General features: G+C 40.7%; 2 protein-coding genes across 2 annotated transcripts in view; both read left to right on the forward strand.

The window, feature by feature from the left end:
• LOC139929162 (uncharacterized) overlaps positions 1–22,713 on the forward strand; it is a 383,413-nt gene that overhangs the window by 289,177 nt on the left and 71,523 nt on the right. The gene's annotated exons all lie outside the window — the stretch shown is intronic.
• foxq2 (forkhead box Q2) lies at positions 738–2,415 on the forward strand. The gene is made up of 2 exons (XM_071921921.1): positions 738–1,208; positions 2,041–2,415. The coding sequence occupies exons 1-2, from the start codon at positions 738–740 to the stop codon at positions 2,413–2,415; spliced, it is 846 nt and encodes a 281-aa protein (XP_071778022.1).

The following is a 22,713-nucleotide window of genomic DNA, read 5'->3' on the forward strand; positions in this document are numbered from 1 at the left end:
ATTGTAATTGATGTAATTCTCCGGACGGCATCCCCATGGGCAAAACCACTTTAACAGGATAAAACTGCCATCTAAAAGGCCTTTGATTCTACAGCACCCATCCTCTGCACACCATGTCTTACTAAATCTTGAGTGTTTAATCTCCCGTAATTACAAAGATTTGCTTAGGTTAATAAAAATAATCCGCCTCAATTGAGACCCCCTACCTGGACCTCCGCTGTGTCCCCTTTGCCCCTTTCTGTGAGGGATAAATTCACAGTCATATAAATAGAGTCACCTTCACAACCGTGAACACAACTCTTCGATTCAAGAGCAATAGGCTGTTGCATATTGAAAAAGACCTGTTTTGATCTAAAGAGTCAGGTTTATTAGAGAGAGGCAGAAACATTTAATCAAAACGTGTTGGCTACTAAAGTGTCCGTATTTAGACTTCTAGATTGACGTCATTTCCACAGGTTGAGGTGTGTCGCCGGTGAGAGCGTGAAGGTTAATAACAGTTGAGGAGCTCATCTTTGTCTGTGAACTTGATCTTGTCAACAGTAAGACTTCGGCGAAAGAGGAGAGGAACTGAGTCATCCACTTTATGAAGGGTGCCGCACCTTCAAAGAAAAGAGCAATGCTGTGAAACTCAGAAAACTAAATTCTGGGAAGAATTTGGGGAAAGACACTTTTTTGTTCAACACCTGATACTTATTCAACAACAATCACTCAATTTGGAAACCAATCAAACCTCTCAAATGAGTTTGAGATATTTTAATTCAGAAATGACAATGGAGGACAGAAGCAGCCGCAACGGTGGCAAGGAAAGGCTGGGACTGAGCTTCACTATTGACTATCTTCTGTTCAATAAAGGAGTCAAGAGTTCCAAAGAGGAACCGGTAGACAGTCGAACGACAGAGAAGACAGTGAACAACGTGCCAAATCATCAGAGTCTTAAACCCGAAGAGATACAGGAGAAGGGGCTTCAGAGGTCAGGCGAAGACAACGAAGAGAGGAAAGTCAAAGAAGAGGAGGGGGATGAAGAGCAAGAAGAGGAGGGGGAGGAGGAAGTTACCACCACCAGCAGCCCAGACAGATCTCCGGACAAACCCACCCAGTCCTACATCGCTCTCATCTCCAAGGCAATCCTGGCGTCAGAGGAGAAGAAACTGTTGCTGTGTGACATCTACCAGTGGATCATGGACAACTACCCTTACTTCAGGAGTAAGGTACGTCCAAGTCAATGTTCTGTAGTTAATATATTTACAGTAGATGATAGATCAACATATGGCAATGTAAGAGAACATCCGCTGTAGCTGTGGAGGAATTCTGACATTTGAATTAGATGATAATGTTAAGCGAAAGGTCCTGTAAAGGTGATTTGGTATTATTGTGAATATCCAAGTTTTAAAATGAAACATCCTATATTTGTTTGTTAACTTTATTACAACAACTGGTAAGCCAATCATGAAACAGATAGCGAGAAAGCTTTTTTGCCCAAGGTCTTCAGCATGTTTCGTTTGATTACTGTAAAGGAGTGCGGCAGCCATTTTCACATGTTACGCGACCTACTTGGCACAGGTAATCTGTCTGAGTGGTTAGGCCATGAGGTGCGCGCAGGGACACTGGATGATCTTGTTGTTGGTGAATTCACCAAATAAAGTAATCCTGTTGCTAGGTTGCAAACTGTCTCTGCCTTTACCAGGTGCAACAACAGATTGGACGTAGCCTAGTGGATTAAGGTTGATCACTGGTTTGACGTGCTAAAAAGGTAACTCAGGGTGTCGTGTCTTAGTAAGATCATACACCGCCTTGACACGCTATCGCACACCCTGCCAACAACAGGATGAGGTGACATCCTGAGAGGATCTGTGACACTTAACAGCGGCCCATGATGGGTACTTGTTCTCAGTTGGGCACGCCCCTTGATTTAAGTCACACTAGTTTTCATATTTAATTTCTTGTCTAACCATACTTGTTTTCAATTGGGCACAATTGAAGTCACACTGCTTTTCATGTTTCATTTCTTGTCTAACCATGATTCTAACCTTTACTTAACAGGATAAAAACTGGAGGAACAGCGTGCGTCACAACCTGTCGCTGAACGAGTGCTTCATCAAAGCCGGCCGGAGTGAAAACGGGAAAGGCCATTTCTGGGCGATTCACCCATCAAATTACCAGGACTTTTCTAACGGGGACTACCACTGCCGCAGGGCCCGGCGGAGGGTCCGCAGGGTGGCAGGACAGCTTCCCTTCGCCTCTCTGGCCTCGCCCTACTACCCGGCCCTGCACCGCACCCACAGGACGGCCTGCTGGTGCTGTCCTCCGGTGCCGGCCCTCCCTCTGTCCGGCTTGGCACCCAGAGTCTACTGGGGATGGCCCAGTGTGCAGCCACCAGTGGGACTCCACCCGGGCCTGCACGCCTCTGTACCATGATAGTGAATAGTATGAATGTTTGAGGTATTCTGTGCTCACGGTATGGCCCTACTGTTGGGCAAAAGGGAAACTTTAGATTTTTATTTGATAATGAATATTTCATTAGATTATGTTAACAGTGTGGCCGTGCAAATGGGCTTGGACAATATTACATTATATTTTGATGAAATGCACAATTTTGCTCTGTTTGTCAATAAAAGCAAATTGACTTTGGAACATTCTATGATAAAATAAAATAAAATATATTCATCTAATTTAAGTTATTACACTTCTTTGATTTGTGTCCTGAATATTTTTTATAACAATAAAAAATACAAAGTTTTGTTATAATCATTCACATTAAATTGAACACATCATGTTTTACACATATCAGTACAATAAGTTGTGTGTGTGTTTCTGTGTGTGTGTGTGTGTGTGTGCGTGTGTATGTGTGCGTGTGTGTGTGCCCATGCATGTGCATGTGTGTGTGTGTGTGTGTGTGTGTGTGTGCACTTGCCTGTGTGTGAACATATAGTACTAAAAGTGAGCCCAGTGCTAAAATACCACCTGGTCTTAGCTGCTAATTAGTCAAAGCTGTCGGGATGCAAAATCTTGTGCCTTAAGAGACTAAAATCAGGCTTTCCAAAGCCGACTCCAAGGATATGAGGCCAGATAATCCCAGCAATCCCAAATAGTTTCAAGAAATAGGAAGCTTATCACACAGTGTAATCCGTAACCGCTCCGACAGAGAGGGGGCACCGTGGGAGGTCAGGGATGGAGGGAGGAGAGGAAAGGGAAGGAGGTAGAGAGAGGATGGGTGGAGGAAGGAGAGGGAAGGGATGGAGAGAGGCTGGAGAGACAGGCTTCATTAGAAGGAAGCAGGAGGGCAGAGGGAAGAGATGGAGTATATACAAATGTGTATAGATGAGGGGGTCAAGGGAGAAACGTATGGTGTCATTAAGATTAAAACTAAATTAATCTAAAATTAAAATATTGAAAAACATACTAAAGTACGTGTTGAACACATTGCCAAAATCACTGTCAAAAAAGACTATGGATGAAGTAACATTAATGTTAGGACCTACACCTTTTAAAGGATGAAGGCCACATGGTACACTGACATATAATAAAGACATTATGAAAAGAATAACTGGAAGTATTTCCATTTACTTCTCAACTACATGGAAAAGCAGCAACAGCAGCACAGTTAGGAGATGACTCAAAAACACTGCCATCAAAAGAAGTCAAGTCAATTTTTACCTGTCCAGCTCTCACATCAATAGCGAAATTCCTCTCTGACTTACAAAGGTTGGCATTTACATCTACAGTGCACCAGCCTGAGAGGATTAGGTCATACATTGACTTTTCTGAAGTTTGTTTGTCTCAGCTCATGTGGGCTTTTTATTCGCAAATTATTGAATATTTGAATAAGGCAATATTTGACATGAAATTAGATTCTAAAAAGACAAACAATATGTCAGAGGGATAAAGCTTAAGAAAGAGAACAGAGGTTATTCAAAACAGTTATTTTCTGGCTATGTTCATTAGAACAATGACAAATCCATCTAATTAATTTTTGTTCACCAAATCTCCCTATTCAATGTCAACAGCTAATTGGAGACCTAATTTGCTTAATTCCCATGAATTGCTCTCTGCATCAAATCCTCTTCAATTCACCAGCTTTAAGGCTTTAATTTGGTTGCATATGTTTGCTGTGCACACACACACACACACACACACACACACACACACAAACACTCACATGCGAGTGTACGTGCACAACACACACACAAATACTCTTGATACACTTGCAAACACAAAACCACACACTTACAGTCTACAATTAAATTATTATTCAAACAACAAAATGAGAAAACTATGAGGCTTGTTGAGTGAATTTGTGCAATTTTTTATGAATATGAAATTAACATTGGCAAAGGGATGTGAGATACCAAAAAAGAAAAAAAAATTACATTGCTGGTGCTGGCAAAATATTTGCAGATAAATTACTGTAAATCAGATCACCTATGCTCAATAAAATCACATAAAATTACAAGTTCCATTCAAGGAGAATCGGATCGGCACACTTCAGGTCATGAGTTGTGTGCTTGTGTGTGTGTGTGTGTGTGTGTGTGTGTGTGTGTGTGTGTGTGCGTGCATATGTGCATGTCATTTTCTTAATCTAATAAGATGGGCGGAAGGGTGCAGGGGGCCATAGATTAGGGCACAAAGATTTGTTCCTGATTAGCAGAGAGTGAGGTAAGAAGATCAGTCCTGCTGAGACGGTGATGAAACATTATGTTTTAATACATTTACAGCAGCATTCCAAAGCTGATTTCCTTTAGCTTACATGGATCCCATTGATTTGACTATGCGCTCAGTATACAACACAAAGTTGACAAAACATAAGATGAGGCCTGACCTTGTACCTGCAATTACATCAAGGGATACAGGCAAAATAGAGGAATTTATCATGAATGCAGGTTGCCTTGCTTTACAGCTTGTAGCCCATATAATACGTCATATGAATAGTATTTTGAATGATTGCATTAGCAACATTGTAACCGACTGCCTCATCTACTATAAATCAGTCAACTGCTTCATATTACAGTCTCTTCAATCTCTGGTTTCGACCTCATGACTGTTTTATTAGTTGTACAGTAAACTCATGACACATTCAGTCAACCGAAGAAGTCACAGATGAAGTTTCAGTTACTTAAGATAGTATGTCAAATGACCTGAGATAAATGTCTTCTAGTAATTTCTAATCTTGAAGTTACCTGAAGAAAAAAAAAATCTGATTGCTGAATGAAATACTTTTTGGTGACATAAGTTACTGAGTGATGTGACAGCAAATATTTGTTTAATACAGTCTTTTAATCACAAGCCAATTTGAATAAACATCTAGGAATATTTTTAGGTTGAATGTACATAGATCAGAATTTGAAAATATCTTATTTGCATGTTTCCAAGCACACCAATGCTTTAAATTGTACAAACCTATGCTTTTAATGATCTGATGACATGTCTTTGGCTGTTACATAGGCCTGATATCAGGCTGGTCACTAAGTTAGAACTCTATGCTCTGTAAAGAGCTTTATGATAATGAATCAGTGATACTTGGCATTGGATATTATTCGTTTTCAATAGCTTGCAGGCCTATAGACTGCCATTCTATTAATTTACAACTCATAACAGATAGATATATAGTGATATAACTAGTTCAGATGTTTAGCTCAAATCATGATGCAGTTTTAGGGTTCCTTGGAAGTCTATCAAGCTCGAAATGTCTTGGTCATTCATTAATTTGATTATGGCTATTGATATAGTTTGACTAGAGTTGATTTGATTTGACTTAAGGGAAAAGAGTAAGAACAATCATGATAAAAAAACAAAAACAAAAAAAACACGTAGACGGAGGATGGAAGAAGAAAGTATTAAGCACTTTTTCCACTGTGGTCCTCGAAACAAATAAACAAAACAAAAAAAACTTTATATGAGCCGGTGTAGGAATGAAGATAATTTGAATATATGATGCTATCTTTAAAGAAGAAGACCTCAAGCAACGACAACCTCGTTCATTTTTTGTAATTAAATATTTATTCATCGTTTGTTTTTATTTATTTTATAATTTACTTTTTTATTGTTTACTTTGTTTTTCTTCCAGAAATGCGTTTTGTCATGGTAGCGGCAGAAATTGCAGCTGGTTTGTATGAATAACTTTCAATTGGCCTAAAGGTTGAAGGAGTCGAAAATTGCAAGACTATTAGAAAGCATGATTGCATTGAAGCAGGTAGTGTTTAAGGCTTAAGTAGCACTATAGTTGAACCAAAACCAGCTGCTTTTTTCTGGTTGTGTCCCATCATGAACAATAGCCCGTCGTTGCCTCAGCTTCAAAGGCTACATAATAGTCAATCGATCATCATGAATGCGAGGCGCTATTCTGCAGATTACTGTTAACAATAATTTGCCTCCCAGTGCACCGTTGCCATCTTTGAAGCAATGTTTTATTGCCTTTCTTTTCATCTGCATCTGTCATCCCCGAGGTCCACTGTTTGATCTCTCCCCACTAGTCTGTGCCTCCCCGGGGTCGCGTTGACCTGTTGATTGGCAGCTGCGATCAGACATATGGTGGGACGAGGCATCGACCGGAGCTCCCCGGAGACAAAAGCAGACCTAGTGCTTTTTTTTCTCCTTTTCTGCAGGAGGAGAGAAGCGCAGGACCGTGGAAGAGAGCTAATCCAACCACTAGATGACGCACGATGCATGTGAATCTGTTCAGCACTGCTTTGACCATTCGGAGCGAATGGATGTGGCAAAGTTTTTTCTATTATTATTTTCTTTTTTTTTTCTTTTTTTTTTTTTTTTTACCGATCATCACACTCTATTATGTCTCTTGTCTAGACAGTCTACTAATAAAGCCGTATCTTAGTTATTTGTTGTTTATTTATGTCTTGTTTAACCAGATATCAGTTATGAACACCAAGAATTGCCAGAGATCATCCTCTTCTTTTGTAGTGGTCAGCCGCACCATGACACTTTGGCCCTGATAATGGAGCATAATGTCAGGGGTGAGTAGCCATCTTAACTGATAGAGCGTGACCTCAGCAGCAGGCCTACTAATATTCATTTGGTTAGCTGCAGCAAACCAAAAATGTTTGTTCAGTGCTCATGCCAGGCTTCTGTAAATCACTTTGGATGAAAGAAACTGCCCACGGTCCTTTGCCTGCTGCAACTCATTCAGCTGTGCATGTGCTAGTTCAGTGGAAGCCATTAGGGGCAGCTTGACTCCCCATAAAAAGCACAGATGTGATGCTCAACCTGGTGTGTGTGTGTGTGTGCATTTCCCTCTCTCTCTCCCTCCCTCTTTCTCTCTCTCCCTCTCTCTGCATGATTTTAGATTAGGCATACAGAATGCAGAACACCCCCATCTCTCCTCCCAGAGAGAGAGGTGTTGCCATGGTGATGTTTCTCCGGCCAGGGCCTGCAATGATCCCCACTGACCCTTGTTGGTGACCTCTGACCTTTAGGCCATGGCCAGGGTCAAGAGGTCAGCGATGGCCGGAGGGCAACAAGAGCACTTCCATGATTGGCACTCTGACATGCTCACTGCCCCTTCATCTGCAGGCCTCACCTTCCTCCCAGTTTGCACCTCTCATTTGCATTTATTACAGATAGAGGAGCAGACCAGCTGCGTAATATGAGATTCATCCCACTATTTGACATTGCACTTCAGCAGGTAACCTGCTCTATGCTCAAGGCAATGTAATGGTCAATATTGTATAATTTGCATTCAGTGCTACATCGTCTATACATCCCACATGCACGTATTGGCTACACACTGGTGCACACGTTCTATAGGTGTCTGCTTTGGTTTTGTGTAAATTGTGATGGTAAAATTCAATCTCCAGCTAGCTAACGTTGTGTATCATGACGGTTATGATAGCAGTAATGATCATCACTATTCCCATGGCTCCAGTAATCCACTGTATGTGAGGATATTTATAGTTCTGTGTGTGTGAGTGTGTGTCTGTGTGTGTGAGTGTATGTGTGTGTGTGTGTGTGTGTGTGTGTTCGTTCATTTCTAGGGGGGATGGGCAATGCACCACACCGTGGTTCTTCTCGTGGGGAATAATTACAGAATCGTGGGTACTAAAAGTCACGTGACCCCAGCCTTCTGCTCCCAAATAATTTATCCCCCGGCTGATAGCTCGTCAATATCAATTTATTAATTTAACAGTTCTGGACTGATAAAAGGTAGTGCACACAGTTAGCTTGCTGAAGCAGGGAATAAGGATGAATTTTACAGTGCAATGGTGTGAGGGGAAGGAAAGAGAGAAGGCGAAAGAGAGAGACTGGAGGACAAAGCGAGAGAGAGAAACTGCACGGCTCCATGAAGTGATCAATGGCGACACAGAGGAGGGAGATGGATATTCGCTGTGCAAAAACGGGCCACCATCGCTCATATTCCAAGGCTATTGAGTGAAACTTATGAAAATTAATACACTTATTATCACCATATTAAAGATTAAGATTGAGGACAGCGCAGTGATCGTATTGATATTCAAATGTCTCCAATATATTGATCAGTCCAACCCAGTTTTTCCAAACCTCTTTGGGTAAAACTGTGCTACATTCCAAGAGGAAAAAACATGGTGGATATAGAACCTTTTGGAGATTCTTTATTAGTAATTCAAAGAAATTAGGAATTCGAAGAAAACAAAGAAAATCCTTCTGTGGCATTTCACAACCTGAGAACCCTCAAAGGTATCAAATGGGATGAGGGATTCCTGGAAGATGCAGCCTCCTCACACGTAGGCTAAAACTGGACAATGAAGATGATACTCCAGAAAAACACATAAACATTAACCCTGACCCTTCTTGACCTCCCAGCACTTACTTTGCATCCTGATTTTAAAAAAAGGGCAATAAATATACATCTGGCATAAAGCAGAACACATATATCATCTAGTATCCACTGCCAAATCCTCAACCTGCAACCTAACCTATTCCCAGAGCCATTACATAATATCCCTGAAGGAGGCTAAAAGGTATTTTAACAAGACCCACTGCTCTATGACCTTTGACCTCTTCTCAGTTGACCCCAAACCCCTGACCCCACTTACACTAGCCAGTGACAGTAGTGGACAGAGATCCCATACACTTCCTGTTGTTAGGAGACAAAGAGGAGTAGAGAGAGATTAATTTACAAATTGATGCATTTTGTTTGAGGATCCAGCATCTCAGTATGAGTTGTTGTTTTTTTCTGTCAAGGGCTGACGGATTTACCTTAGTGATCAATTTGTTGATCCATCAATCATTCTGTCTATTTATCTTTTCTTTTATCCATCATCTATCCATCTTCCCCTCCACCTAGCCATCCATTTAAAAATGTGATGAAAAAGAAACGGAACAACCGCTACATGTAATTGCATCTCGTTAATTTGTATTCCCGTACATTATATAATCCCTTCTCCTCCGAAGGCTTCAAGGCTCCCCTCACACTAACAATCCCTGTAGTGGATTCTCCTCGGGTCTTTGGAGAGCTGCAGGGTGGCGAGTGTCAATAGAAGTGGAGTGTGTGAGTGTGAGAGATGATAGACTGAGGTTAAGAGGTGTCAACACACAGTGAGAGGGCTCGAGGACTCTTCAACGGAGCCAGCCTGACACTCTGACACTCTCCACAACCTCTCCTCTGATTAACCACTCTAAAGACGCCATTGAGACATAGACACTTCACGTAGAAACATACATGCGCACACATGCATGCACGCACGCACCGATTCGATGACACATCCTCCATGAACCTCACTCTCTTGCCTCAAAGTCACACACCTCTGTGTGAGGCCACATTTCATCTGAGTTGACTGAAGCCTGTGCCAGACACACACACACACACACACACATCAGTTCTAAGGTGTGGAAACCTGAAGATGTGTTGTTTGCAGGCACAGTAACTCTCTGAAAGGTTCTGGCAGTCAGGAATGGATTTGTTACACCTCTGATGTGAGGTATATGTTCAGCCAAGTGTAAGATACAACAGTGCCATCCCACAGGGCTTTGCTCCTGTCAGGTGGTGTAGTGCAACATACAAACCCTGGAACACACACCGACATACATTGTCACACTCACACACACACACACACACAGATGCTCGCAGACACACAAACACACACGCACAAATACTTTTTCAGTCATGCTCTCCCTGTGACTAATTCTTTGTGACTGTCATAGTGTGCAAATTGAACACTTGCTCATGTATATGCTATAAACTTTTTTACAGTACCTTCCAATTGCTAGAACTTTTGCCCACGTTATTGGATGGCCTGCACATCGTTTTGATCGACTCTGGCTTTGAGAAGACTGCAGGTTTTAGAAAACAGCAGGAACATAATCCTCATTTTGTCTAATCTGTGCTCTGGTTTTTGATCGACTCTGGCTTTGAGAAGACTACAGGTTTTAGAAGACAGTAGGCACATAATCCTCATTTTGTCTAATCTGTGCTCTGGTTCTCTGTCATTTCCCAGTTAATACAATGTAAAACCATATAATAGCTACATATAAAGGGCATTAACATTACATTTGTCTCATTACTGCAATGTGTGAGCCTGTACTGCACTGGTTCAGAAAAATCCTGCTCTTATTGGTCTTTCTCATTAACCGTAGTGGATGAGTTTCCGTAGCACCTATCTACAGTTTGTTTTGGGTTTGCTTTGCTTTGCTTTGGTAAAGTGAGGTTAAGGATAGTTGAGTTTGGTTGGCTTTGGTTTGGGTTGATTGGTTTGGTTTTGTAAAGTTAAGTTTTGTTGTGTTGTGTTTAGTTTGCTTTAGCTGTATTAAAACATCCTCTTTTTGATGTATGGCTATCTTCTTCAGTCCTGTGTTTCTGGAAATGTGTATGTTACAAATAATAAGAATACATATAATGGGGTGCTGAGCTCAATCTTGCTTTTCCATGCTTTGAACTATGTGTTCCATATTAAAACAAGCAGCTGAAGAGATCCTTGTGACATGCCCTCCCTCTCCATCATGCTTTAGCATAAAGCAATTGATGGCAGCTCTCAAATGACCGAACAAAACTGTACAGAAATAGAGATATAATACACATACTGTGTGGGCTATAGATTCCAGAATGTGTGGACGTTGCATAAGTCAATACCCAAATTAAGAAAGATGCTGATGTGAACATAGATATATGACTCATATCTGTAAGAGTTGACATGCAGGCAGGCGGGTTCATGAATCTTAATAATCAGAGATGAGAAGCGACGAGGTAGAATGGTATTACCAAGATATGTCACTGAAATGACATGTGAGTATTTAAAACAAAGTGTCACATCAATTGACACGGTGATGAATATAAGACCCTGACCAACTGGTGCCAAAACACCATTTCACTCTCATCCCCTCCCTTCCCTCCCCATAACCTGTGAGGTAGAAAATAGGGAGATATGAAGAGGTGGGGATGGAGGGAGATAAGGAGAGGTGCAGATAGAGACAGGTGAAAGAGGTAAGGGTCATAGCACATGCTCCTCTTGGCCTTCTCTCGCCCATGTTGTTTTATTAGCCCTGTCAGATTGTAATTTGCCCAACGGTAAACATACAGAACGGGCTTAATTAAGAATTTTTGAACGGGGATATGGTCAAGTCCGGAAACATTAGAGAGATGCAACCGGGTGTCGTAAAGATTGATTGAGACAGAGGATGGAAGGACAGGGTTAGAAACAGAGGGTGGAGGAAGGGGGGCGGGAGTGGTGTGTATGTTACAACGGAGGGGTATTCTTGTGTTGCTCAGGGCAGTAGGGTGAGATAAGTTTGGAAAGATAGGGACAAACGATTTTTAATGCATTAACAACCTGGCTGTGCAAGGCAATAACAAGGACAAGATCGGCGCTAAAATGTTTGACATCCTGCTTCGAGATCAATGGATCCCGGATCACCACATCAACAGGGCACACAGACGTAGGCCGCATGTTCACCTCAACTACCGGCACAGATAACACACACTCACGCACACACACAGACGCACACACCAACCTTGAGAGGGCACAGAGCATGTGGGTGGGTGCATGAGTTAACAGCCTTGAAACCTCAGGGCAATGTGTAGAAAATAAAAAACAATACCTATATCCATAACAATATCCGCAGGTAAAAGCATCTTTAAATCAAAACAGAGAGAAAGCGGCTGAAGTCGATTGTTGAGAGCTGTGTGGACTACGTAAAAGGGCAACAAACTAAAAGAGTAATGAGCCTATCCATATCTCCCCGTGGACCTTAAGTTTGCATTCAATACATTATTTACAGCTGAATTTTTACTGAGGTATAGGTTCCTCTCTGGGGTGTTTACAGACTAGTGCTCTAACTGCTTCCCAGTGCCTGCAGTTGACTTGACTAACCTTAAGAAGTAATGCTTCCAGGTGGGCTTATTTACCATGTTTGTAGGCCAGCTGGAATGAGCAATGTAAAGCATGAGGTCAATTAAATAATGTTCTTGGACAGTCTTATAAGTGAAATTAATGCTTGCAAGACAGCGAAATAATGTGCACTTCAAGGTTTGTTTGCATGAACGTATATAAAAAAATATGGATATATATGAATTGACTAGGTTAAGTGTATAGTCTTAGACTCGTATACAGGGTATTAGTGTAAATTATTTTTCTGTGTGCTGTCCACACTGTTTTTAAGGCACTGCCCTCTGGATCAGAAGGATTTTTTTAATAGTGACCCCCCCCCCCCCCCCTCTCCCCTCCAAAATACACACAAGCTACTGTAGCCTGAGAAGTCCCTATTCCCTTTGTCTTTGTAGTTCAACAGCTCCCATCCAAAATGCTGTATAACTTCTGGGAAACCGAGAGGTCTCAGATCTCTGTTCAGAGAGCACAACTAGCCGAGTCTCTTTCTCACTCTCTTTATCAAGCTCTCTCCCTCTCTCTTTGTCTCTCTCTTTTCAAATAGACTATTTGTCATCTCTGAAATAGAGCATTTTAAAAATTCAACCTGGAGCCAACCCCCACCCTGACTCCCCTCTATTCTCACTCTCAATTCCCCAGACTCTGGCCAGCTACGATCAATAGCCTATTGATCAACTCTCTCCATTCCCATTACACACCAGTGCCAAAAGAGCCAACCATTCTCCCTGAAAAGCTGATGTGGTACATATTTGCAATGGTACGGTTTCTCTGATTTCCATGGGTTATTATTAAATGCATACAGTACATGAGTGAAAAGGCTTTGGTGCACTGTCCTGTTGAGTGGTAGAATGGATGAAAAAAGATCTCACTAAATGCCGTTACCTTTTAATTGCAAGGTATTTACTGTAGTTAAGTGCAGTATGGTACTCTCCACTTAGCTTAAGTAAAATAGGAATGGTGAGAGCATTACCACATAGAAAGTAATCCTTTTTCTAGTTGTTTCTACTTCATTTCTCTCCCCCGCCCTCTGTCTTTCTCCTCTCTCTCTCCATAGACAATGCTACGGGCAAAATCAATACTCCAAAGAAAAAAAGAAGGCATATTTTTAGCCTGTTATTATATGAGCTGTATGAGGAAAACAATGTTTGTGGGAAAGACAGAAATGCCAAGGTGCTGATAAGAGAAAGACGAGGTGGGAGAGAGATGGGAGAGAGACAAAAGAAGTGAAAGAGTGAGAATGATGGTGGGCTGTAAGGGATAGTCTAATGGAGATGGATCAAACGAAGGTGGAGATAAGATGGGGTGACTGTGAGAAAATGGCTGATGTCTTGACCAGAGACTTAGCTCTGTGTAGCCAGGAGGAGAAGGAGGGGTAATAGCAGCTGAATAGGAAATATGAAACACAGAACAACTGAAGATCATCTTATGATGTATTGATGAGGATTTTGAAGATGTTTATTCAGTGAAATTATAACTAAATAACACACTGAATGCTATACATATATATTTTTAAAATTCTCACACTGTATAGGCCACATTTTACTGTTTCACAACAACACATTTCACACATGCATTTTGTGCATTATAGTGTGTTCGATTTTTTGTATTTTATTGGTTCTTGTCAATATAGCATATCTGAAAATGAGAGCTCTCCTCTTGGGTTCTAGCATACATAAATAAAGCCTAAATCATTATTATTGCACAGCAACACAGCAATGCTATTAATGCCTTCTTATGTAGTCTTACAACCACAGTTATGCCTTTGTACACAGAGGAATCTATGGATCACTGTAAACTCAGTACTGACTATGCCACAGCCCTCAGTTGCAGTCCTGCTGCCAATGGCTTTCTGATGGACTCTCTCTCCCTAACCTCCTTTAGGGCTCACCTCCATGCAGCTGTCAATCAACCCCCTGGCCCTCCTCCTATTGGCCAGAGACGCTCTGTTGATCAAACGGCAGGCCCTCCAATTGGCTGGAGAGCTCAAGGGGGAAGGAAGGAATTGATTTATCTGTGGTATTAGGGGATCAATTAATCCCCATTGTGTGTGCCAGCACAGATAGTCCGATGTGTCTTATTTGGTATGGCTTGTTTCTGCTCGGCCAAGATAAGAGTCTCTCCCATCACTTCCCTCTATGACCAACAAATCAAATCAAATCGAAAGGGATGACGGCATGCAGAGGGTTCCTCCCCAGGCTGTGGCTGGCCGATCACAATAAGGAAAGACCATCAATAAGAAAAGAAGTCTGTGCAGAATAAATACCTCTCATTTGGAGGCTGCAGTGTCAGCTCTGTTGCCACGACAATCAAAGCTGGGAAATAAACGGCTTAAATAATGTGAGTGGTAGTCTCATGATCCCATTCATTATTATACAAATGGGTAATGATATATAATCCAGCTAACACATGCAGCCACGCAGAAATACACACACAGAGACTGCACATACAGCACCATTCCTGTATAAGAGGAACATGAAGAAACAGCACCACACAGAAAAGAAAAAGCAGGATGGGATAGTGCAAGTGAAATACTGTATGTACCACTGCACATTTATGAGTGGGAAAGCAAACATAGCCTGGAGAAGAAGGGAGAAGGGAGAGGGCTCAGCGGTCCGTTACTTACTCAGAGATGACAGTGAAAAGAATAGGTAAGAGAGACTAGGATAGGAGTGGGTGCTAATTCCTACTTTTCAGTTTAAATAAAGATTGGAGCTGGATAAAAGCCATTAAGGGAGAAATCAGACAGGGCATGCTATGTAGGACAAGAGCTGACTGCAGGGAGGTGAGTGGTGGGATCGATACTCAGTCGATGCGCTCAACACCCAGCTCTGCACACACACACACACACACACCACACACACACACACACACACACACCACACACCACACACACCACACACACATAGAGGGGCATGTGGTATTGCTGGGCATCTGCCTGTTTGTGCGTGTTCGTGTGCATGTGTGTGTGTGTGTGTGTGTGTATGTATGTATGTGTGTGTGCACATCAGTGACTAATGGAGAAAGAGAGAGAGAGAGCAGGAAAGAAAGAGTGTATGCAATATACAATTAACTCTCTTTTGAATGAGGGAATATTAAACACGGGCTGGTTGTGCAGGCTATCATTTGTAGTGATAAAAGTATTAAAGTAAGGCACTTGGACAAAGATGGAAAGGTGGACAGCTTCACAGATGGATTTATTTTCTGAGGCGCGATACAGTTAACAAAGATAGATGTTTCAAAAGATCATCTTCAACCCGAACTGGAGCCTCAATGCAACTGCAATCACTCTGCATTCTGTCCTCCCCTCCTCTCCTCTCTCTCTCTCTCTCTCCTTCCTTCTCTCGCTCTCTCTCTCTCTCTCTCCTCCCTGCCCCTTCCTCTCTCTGTAGAATTGATCGACTATGTCTCCTCAATCCATCTCTCCCTCTGTCGCTTAGCAACGGGTGCTCTATCGGGTGTGGAGGTTGGGAGTTTCACTTGGGGAGGGGTGGGGGGGTGGGGGGGGGGTATTGGGAGGAGGGGGGGTGGAGGGTGGGGGGGGGGGGGGGGGGGGGGCGAGTGAGGAAGGAGAGGGGGGGTGCAGGCAACAGCTTATTGTATTTGATTCCACACTATTCTGACTGATATATGTTTCCCTTTGATAGCCTGCCATGTGAGGTTTTACTACTGAATATGAAAGAAAACACAGAATTACAAGACAGCAAAACGATACTGACAGAGACGGTGTTCACCATTTATACCAGCTCAAGAAACATTCATCGTGTCTGGCACACTGCTATTAAAATAGTTGTTATTTGCACCAGGCTTACCAGTATGTACTGTTTTGTGTATCCACATGTGTATAATTATAAACCCTATACTGAACAGCCCATGACATTCCCTTAAATGGTGTCATCATTAGCAAGAACGCTCTCTGTAAAAACAAAAAAGCATACTGATGTCAGCCTGCACATTCAATTTATCTCCATCATATATCATTTTAACTTTCCTTTCTTTCTCTACTAGCAACACTTCCCTGTGTATTTTGGCTTATAAACAGTATCTGCAGTGCTTTTTAGGTAATAGAAATCTACTGATTATGTTCTGTTGTTACAGTGTTGCTATGTAATAATTCACAATTGTAATGAATGCTTTTTCACGTTATACATCACTATACTGATCCTTTAAAACATCCCAAGTTGAAACAATTGTGGTATTTTTGTGCAAAATGAATGCAGTAAAATGTGGGGAGTGTAATTAACTCCTTTAGCCATTAGAATTATTCACGAGCATGTGATAAAGCTCGACGCATTATTCTGATATTAAACAAGAAGCTTTTGAAACAGCTCCAGACAGATTCCTGCAATTCTGACTTAATATCCATGAGGGAGTAAGAAAGCTGTTTTGCATGAAGCTGTGCATTGTTCTCGTCTCCTTTTAAGACCTTATCCTTTTGATCTACATTTAATGTCTGATCCCCTTTGAGGAAGAGGTGTAGGCTATTCTTTAAGCCTAATAAATCCAGCATCAGCAGCAGTTAAGAGGAGAGAACGCTGTGTGGTTTAGAACCGAGGGGTCAGGGGAGAAGATGCTCTACGCTTTCACTGCAAAAACCAGCTTGATATATAATACACACATGCAAATACTTATATCGTAATCTATAATCATTATCATCTATAATCTAAAAAATATAATACATACATATTATACATACACATTATAATCACATATAAGTTATTGTTTGTGTGTGAAAGCTTGCATGCATTTATAGTAACATATCAGGTGCATTCATATACACACAACTCTGTACACACACACACACACACACACACACACACACACACACACACATACATACAGTCACACATACAGTACCACACACACACACACACAGAACACACATTGGCATTTGCCTTAATGCTTGTAGCGCACAACAATTACACTGCACTTATATCGCCACTGAAGCACAGTCAGTCAATGGATTGTAGACAGAAGATAAAACATTAAAAATGAGTCCAAAGAGGTTCTGGTTCATTTGGATCTGGGTTGGGGTCAATTCACTCTGAAGTCAACCAACTGAGGAAGGGGGTTTTCTTCAAAATCCCACAATCAATAATAATAATAATAATAATAATAATAATAATAATAATAATAATGATAATTCAGGGCATATATCTTTCATAAATCCTTCCTTGAATTAAATAATTAAGATGCTCTGTAATTATCCAAAATCTTACTTTACATTTTGATATTAGTGGATTGAAAGTAAATTGACCCCAACCTTGATTTCTAGATAATTGTCATTTATAATAATTGTCTTTTCTTAAAAAACAAATAAACAAATAAATAAATAAATAGATAAAGTAAAAAGCTGTTAAAAAAAGAAAGTAAAAATAAGCACACAATTATATGAGAACTGATTTGGACTTCCTTGGTATGGCAGATAAGCACACACACACACACACACACACACACACACACACACACGCACACACACACGCGCTGAGTAATATGAGTTTACATTCCTCTAAATCTAAACCTGTTTCCCTGCCTGTAGGCCTCAAACGTCAACAGAACAGAAAAATGCTCATAATCTTTATCCCTCATATAGTTTTCACTCGCACTTGTTCCAAATGTAAAACATGCTTCAATATTTTCTCCTCCACGATACGAGATAGTTTACAATTGTACATCCTCCACAAGACAAAATTTAGTTTGTTATTTAGTGTGTTAAGTTATCCATAATACTCTAAAATAAATTCAGATTTTGTAAAGGTCTCTCCTGTAGAAGCAGTTACAACAAATGAAGGTGGGGTTGCAAAACGTCAAGCTGTAATCCTAAAAATTCTGGTTTGTGTTGTTTACTATTTTTCTTGTATACAAAATAAATATCGAGGCGTCGTACAAACACTTTGAGGCCTTGCCAACTAAAGTTTGGCTATGGCCGAAGGAACTGAGAACCAAGGTATGCCATATAACATTTAGTAATCCAACCCAATCGGATCGATGCTCTATTGAATGTTTTTGTGATTAGTAGCTCTATTGATCGAAGTGACATCATGTGAACACACCTGAGTAATGCTCATTTTGCTAACAGCTTGTCAAAATCAAAATAAACAAATCAGAAGGGCTTCAATGACATCTGACACAAACATGCCAAATTGCCAAAAAACAAAATTGTTATCGTCCAAATTGCATTTCATTCGATAAATTACATGGTAAAGTTATTTAGATTGGCTGAATATTTGGAGCTATTGTGTGAGCAAATTTGTCTTTTTGACAAATAGGCCAAATGACTAATAACTAAACCAATATAGCTTCATGAATAGAATAGAGCCACGGGGTTATAACTGCAGGCTACAATAAGCCACGACAGGCTTACAACAGCAAGAACAACACATTTATTTAACATCTTTATTTTTCCTCCTATATCATTCATTGAAAAACAAGTTGATATCTGCTATATCTGAAGCTGATATCATCTCACAAATTAGGCCCTATTATATCTAAATTTAAAAAGTGACATTTATTTCTGATAAAAAATAACATATCAATAAAGATCTTACTATGACTATATTGATTATTGATTGGTATAAGCTACAGCCTGAAGGAAGACTTGTGTTAGTATTTTGGAGCAAACGGAATGGATTTTGCTATAGGCCTGCTTTGGCACCTGTTGTCCGAAATAATTTTTCTCACATATGAGCGCAAACGCATTTGCAAAATCGCCCTTTTATATAAGCTGACTTTAATTTTGAGTGAAACCAAGAGGAGACAAACCTTGTGAGCCCAATTCTTCCTGCCAATCGATCAGAATGCGGATAGATCGATATGGCACCAGGGCTATTGATCACCTCGGTCCTCTATTGCTGGGTGCTTTCAAATGCAAATGTACCTAAATAATAATCTATGGCAACACACTAATTCCTTAACAAACTGCAGGCAAACGCTTTACAAACACAGCGATTCAGTGCAAGCGATTCTCTTCAACATTTACAAATTTGCCTCAGCGTATAGAGAGACTGGGTTCTGACTGAAACAGGCCTTTAATGCTGCAATGTTTTAATGTTAGGATACAACATAAATGATTTAAGAAGACAAAATATGGAAGATAAAAGAAGCAGGCTGGCACTGATTAGTTCTGCAGCCTATTGAAACTTGATAGGAAATGTTTGAAGGTAAAGCAATAAGTTAAAGGTCTATAGCCTATGTAACAATAAGGAAAGAATAATGTGGATTAACTTGAGAGAATTTAGCCAACAAACAGAAACTGAAATAATAAAAATAATAACTTATTAGGCCATTAAATAGCATAGCAACTGTAGCCTGTTGACAAAATGAACTGATGAATATGTTCACTTGTTTAACTGTTTGAATGTCGCTGATTGCTGCGTTGTTTGTGAAATTTAAAGCGAACAAAGCCTAGTTTACATTGTGCATACAATATGTTGAAGATGAAGCATGTAAATCTCTCTCTCTCTCTCTCTCTCTCTCTCTCTCTCACGCACACACATACACACACACACACACACACACACACACACACACACACACACACACACACACACACACACACACACACACACACACACACACACGGGGTTACTTAGAATAGAGCCATAGGCAAACAAGGCAGATCTTGGGAGTTTTTCCCATGCAGCAGGCCGGGCCGGGTGTGTGGATTGGGATGAGAGTGCCCCGTCCCGCTGACTTGCTCACAGGCCTGATCAATGCGACATTACTAAACACTGCTACTTAACTTTTGCCAATAGCCAGATTCAAGTAAATATACTTTAGAATACATTAAGCGTGATGCATCAGCCACGAAGTCATTCAAGAAGTCATGAAAAGATTAGTCTGTCTCTATCGAGTGATTCCTGAAAAAATAGACAAGCTTGCGGGAGACTTAGGCTGCTAGAAATCCCTCTCATTAGCACACGGTGTGAAAACTAAAACAAAAAAAGTTTGGAGGGAGGAAAAAAAATCAAACCATGCATGAAATCCAGTCCATATGAATCTTATTTTCCCATAACTGTGGCAGGTCAGAACATGTAAATAAATATTTTTTCTTTCTATGTGTAGCTATAATAACCCCATTATATCTAACAATTCTGTTGCCATTCATCAACATCTATTATTATTATTAGTAGTATTATTATTATTTATGTTATTATTATGTAATTATGTAATTAAGTACTGGCAAGATACACTAACTAGCCTGAGATTAAACCTTCAAAATCAAATGAATTTATACAAATCAAAATACACATATAAAGATCTACAGCATTCTATTGAATGAGCCCAGTTTAAACTTTTCAGCTGAGTGCTTTGTTAATTTACTGTAATTAAATTGTCTGTTGAGACAGGTCAAATACATAACAGGAGAGACCTAACTTAAACGATTTTTTTAGCAGAATGCATTTTTGGCACTATCGATTCTTCAGAAATGTATTGAGCGAGGCTCTGGGTTCAGCATTGATTAGTTGATCAGGAAAGGACTGCAGTGCTTAAAAGATAAAAAAAAAAAAAAAAGGTAGGCCTCGTGCAGGACTTAAACATAAAATAGTAGGCCAAATAGTGCCTTTAATACAACTAGTACCAAATGATATCTATATATTTTTACAAAAATAAAGGTAGAATATTAACTTTTTTGGAGAGGAAAGGGATTTTGTATAAGCATGAATAACAAAAAACGCAACTAAAATAAGTTAAGTAAATAGGCCCACTGCAAGCGCCCTGCAGTGTGTGCGTGTGTGTGTGTGTGCGCGCGCGCGTGCGTGCGTGCGTGTGTGTGTGTGTAAAGTCGATGCCAATGTGGTGCCGAAGCCACCGACTCACCCGCTGTTATTAATATGAAATAAATCACCGGGTCTCCGCGGCATCGCCCCAGTCACACCGCAGATATCGACACAGTTAATATTTCATATTGTATTTGCCATAGGATATGCTTATTTAAGTATTCGAAAACAGTACATTAAAATACAAATTAAAACTGAGCTCTAGGCCAATACATAGATTTTTGGGAAATAGCTGGGCTTACTTTGCATTCAAATTTTTTGCTATGAACGATTTAACCAAGCTGCATAAAAAGAAGAAAACAACAACATTGATTAAAAATAGGAAAAGGTCTGCACCCCTTTCGCCTGATCATTTACCCACGCCCTATTGACTGCTATAGTATGTATAGGCCGGTTTCATCTGTGCAAAGTTACAATGACAATGTTCTATGGGAGCCTATCACAAACATTTTTGAAAGAATCTGGTGTGTGTGTGTGTGTGTGTGTGTGTGTGTGTGTGTGTGAGAGAGAGAGTGAGAGAGAGAGAGAGGGGGGGGGGGGGGGGGCTGATATTAAATCTACAAGTTCTTAGGTGAAAGTATAAAACTTTTCATTGCGTTGTTTTGGGTTGTAAACCCTGGTGAATTAGGAGCAAGGAGCCGGGAATGAAAGTTAACATCCATCACCACCGCGACCAATAAGCTGCTCTGGCCGGCTGGCTGAGCACAGATGACGGATTCGCTGCTGTGCGGGCTTCGGTAATTCATTTTCGATAGCAGTGGTTGCTGGGATCAATACAGGGACATTAACCCAAGCGGACACTGCTGTTCTCCTGATGGCACAAGCCAAAAGCCACCATCCCCCGTTGGCAATCAGCAAAGACACAGTTTTAGGATCATTATTTGGAGAGAGGAGTTGTGTGCCAAGGCCAGTGATATCACAATTTATCAGTGAAATTATGGATGGCCTTGGCCTAACTGTTGGTAAACACTGGTCAGAGAAATTATTTTATGCAATTTGCAAATGATTAGTGATGCCACTTCCTATAGATTGTTAGACTATTTTTTTTTTAGTTCTGGGTCGAAATCCTAATGGCCTAATTTTACATAACCTTGGTGTAAATGCTAAGGCTTCTGACTTCATAACAGAAGTGTTCAGTGTTAACAGAGCATTTACCTACAGGCCTGCAGAGGGCTCGAGGTGCCACTGACCTTAAGTCGGGTGTTAAAGTGAACACCCCCTCCCCACACACACACACACACACACACACACACACACACACACACACACACACTCTAACAACAGGCTTGTTTGGATAATATAACTTAACTGTGATATGTGTAAAAATGTCAAAATGTGTCAAAGAGCTGATAATTACTACATGGTGGGATTTTACCACATCTTTAACACTTGTGTTGCTTTCCAACACACTCACATCTGACACCCAACCACAGTTTCAACACATATCCTCCTATAGTGCAGCTACATATAGGAAGCAGTACTTGGACTAAATAAAACAATGTTTGCGTGGTGGTTATTGACAGCGGATGAAAAACTAAGCAAAATTGACGAAGAACAACAATACCTCACTGGTCTGGCTTCATACCCCCAGTTTACAGTAAAAATGCGTGACACATTTGTTAGCCCTTTAT

The sequence above is a fragment of the Centroberyx gerrardi genome, chromosome 9 (assembly GCF_048128805.1).
Source record: "Centroberyx gerrardi isolate f3 chromosome 9, fCenGer3.hap1.cur.20231027, whole genome shotgun sequence".
In the NCBI taxonomy this organism is placed as follows: domain Eukaryota; kingdom Metazoa; phylum Chordata; class Actinopteri; order Beryciformes; family Berycidae; genus Centroberyx; species Centroberyx gerrardi.

What these genes read in the sequence shown, in the direction of transcription:
- foxq2 (XM_071921921.1), top strand. Translation starts at nt 738, where the DNA reads ATGAGTTTGAGATATTTTAATTCAGAAATGACAATGGAGGACAGAAGC. An exon ending in ACCCTTACTTCAGGAGTAAG is followed by an intron (nt 1,209 to 2,040) that starts GTACGTCCAAGT and finishes TTTACTTAACAG; the next exon opens with GATAAAAACTGGAGGAACAG.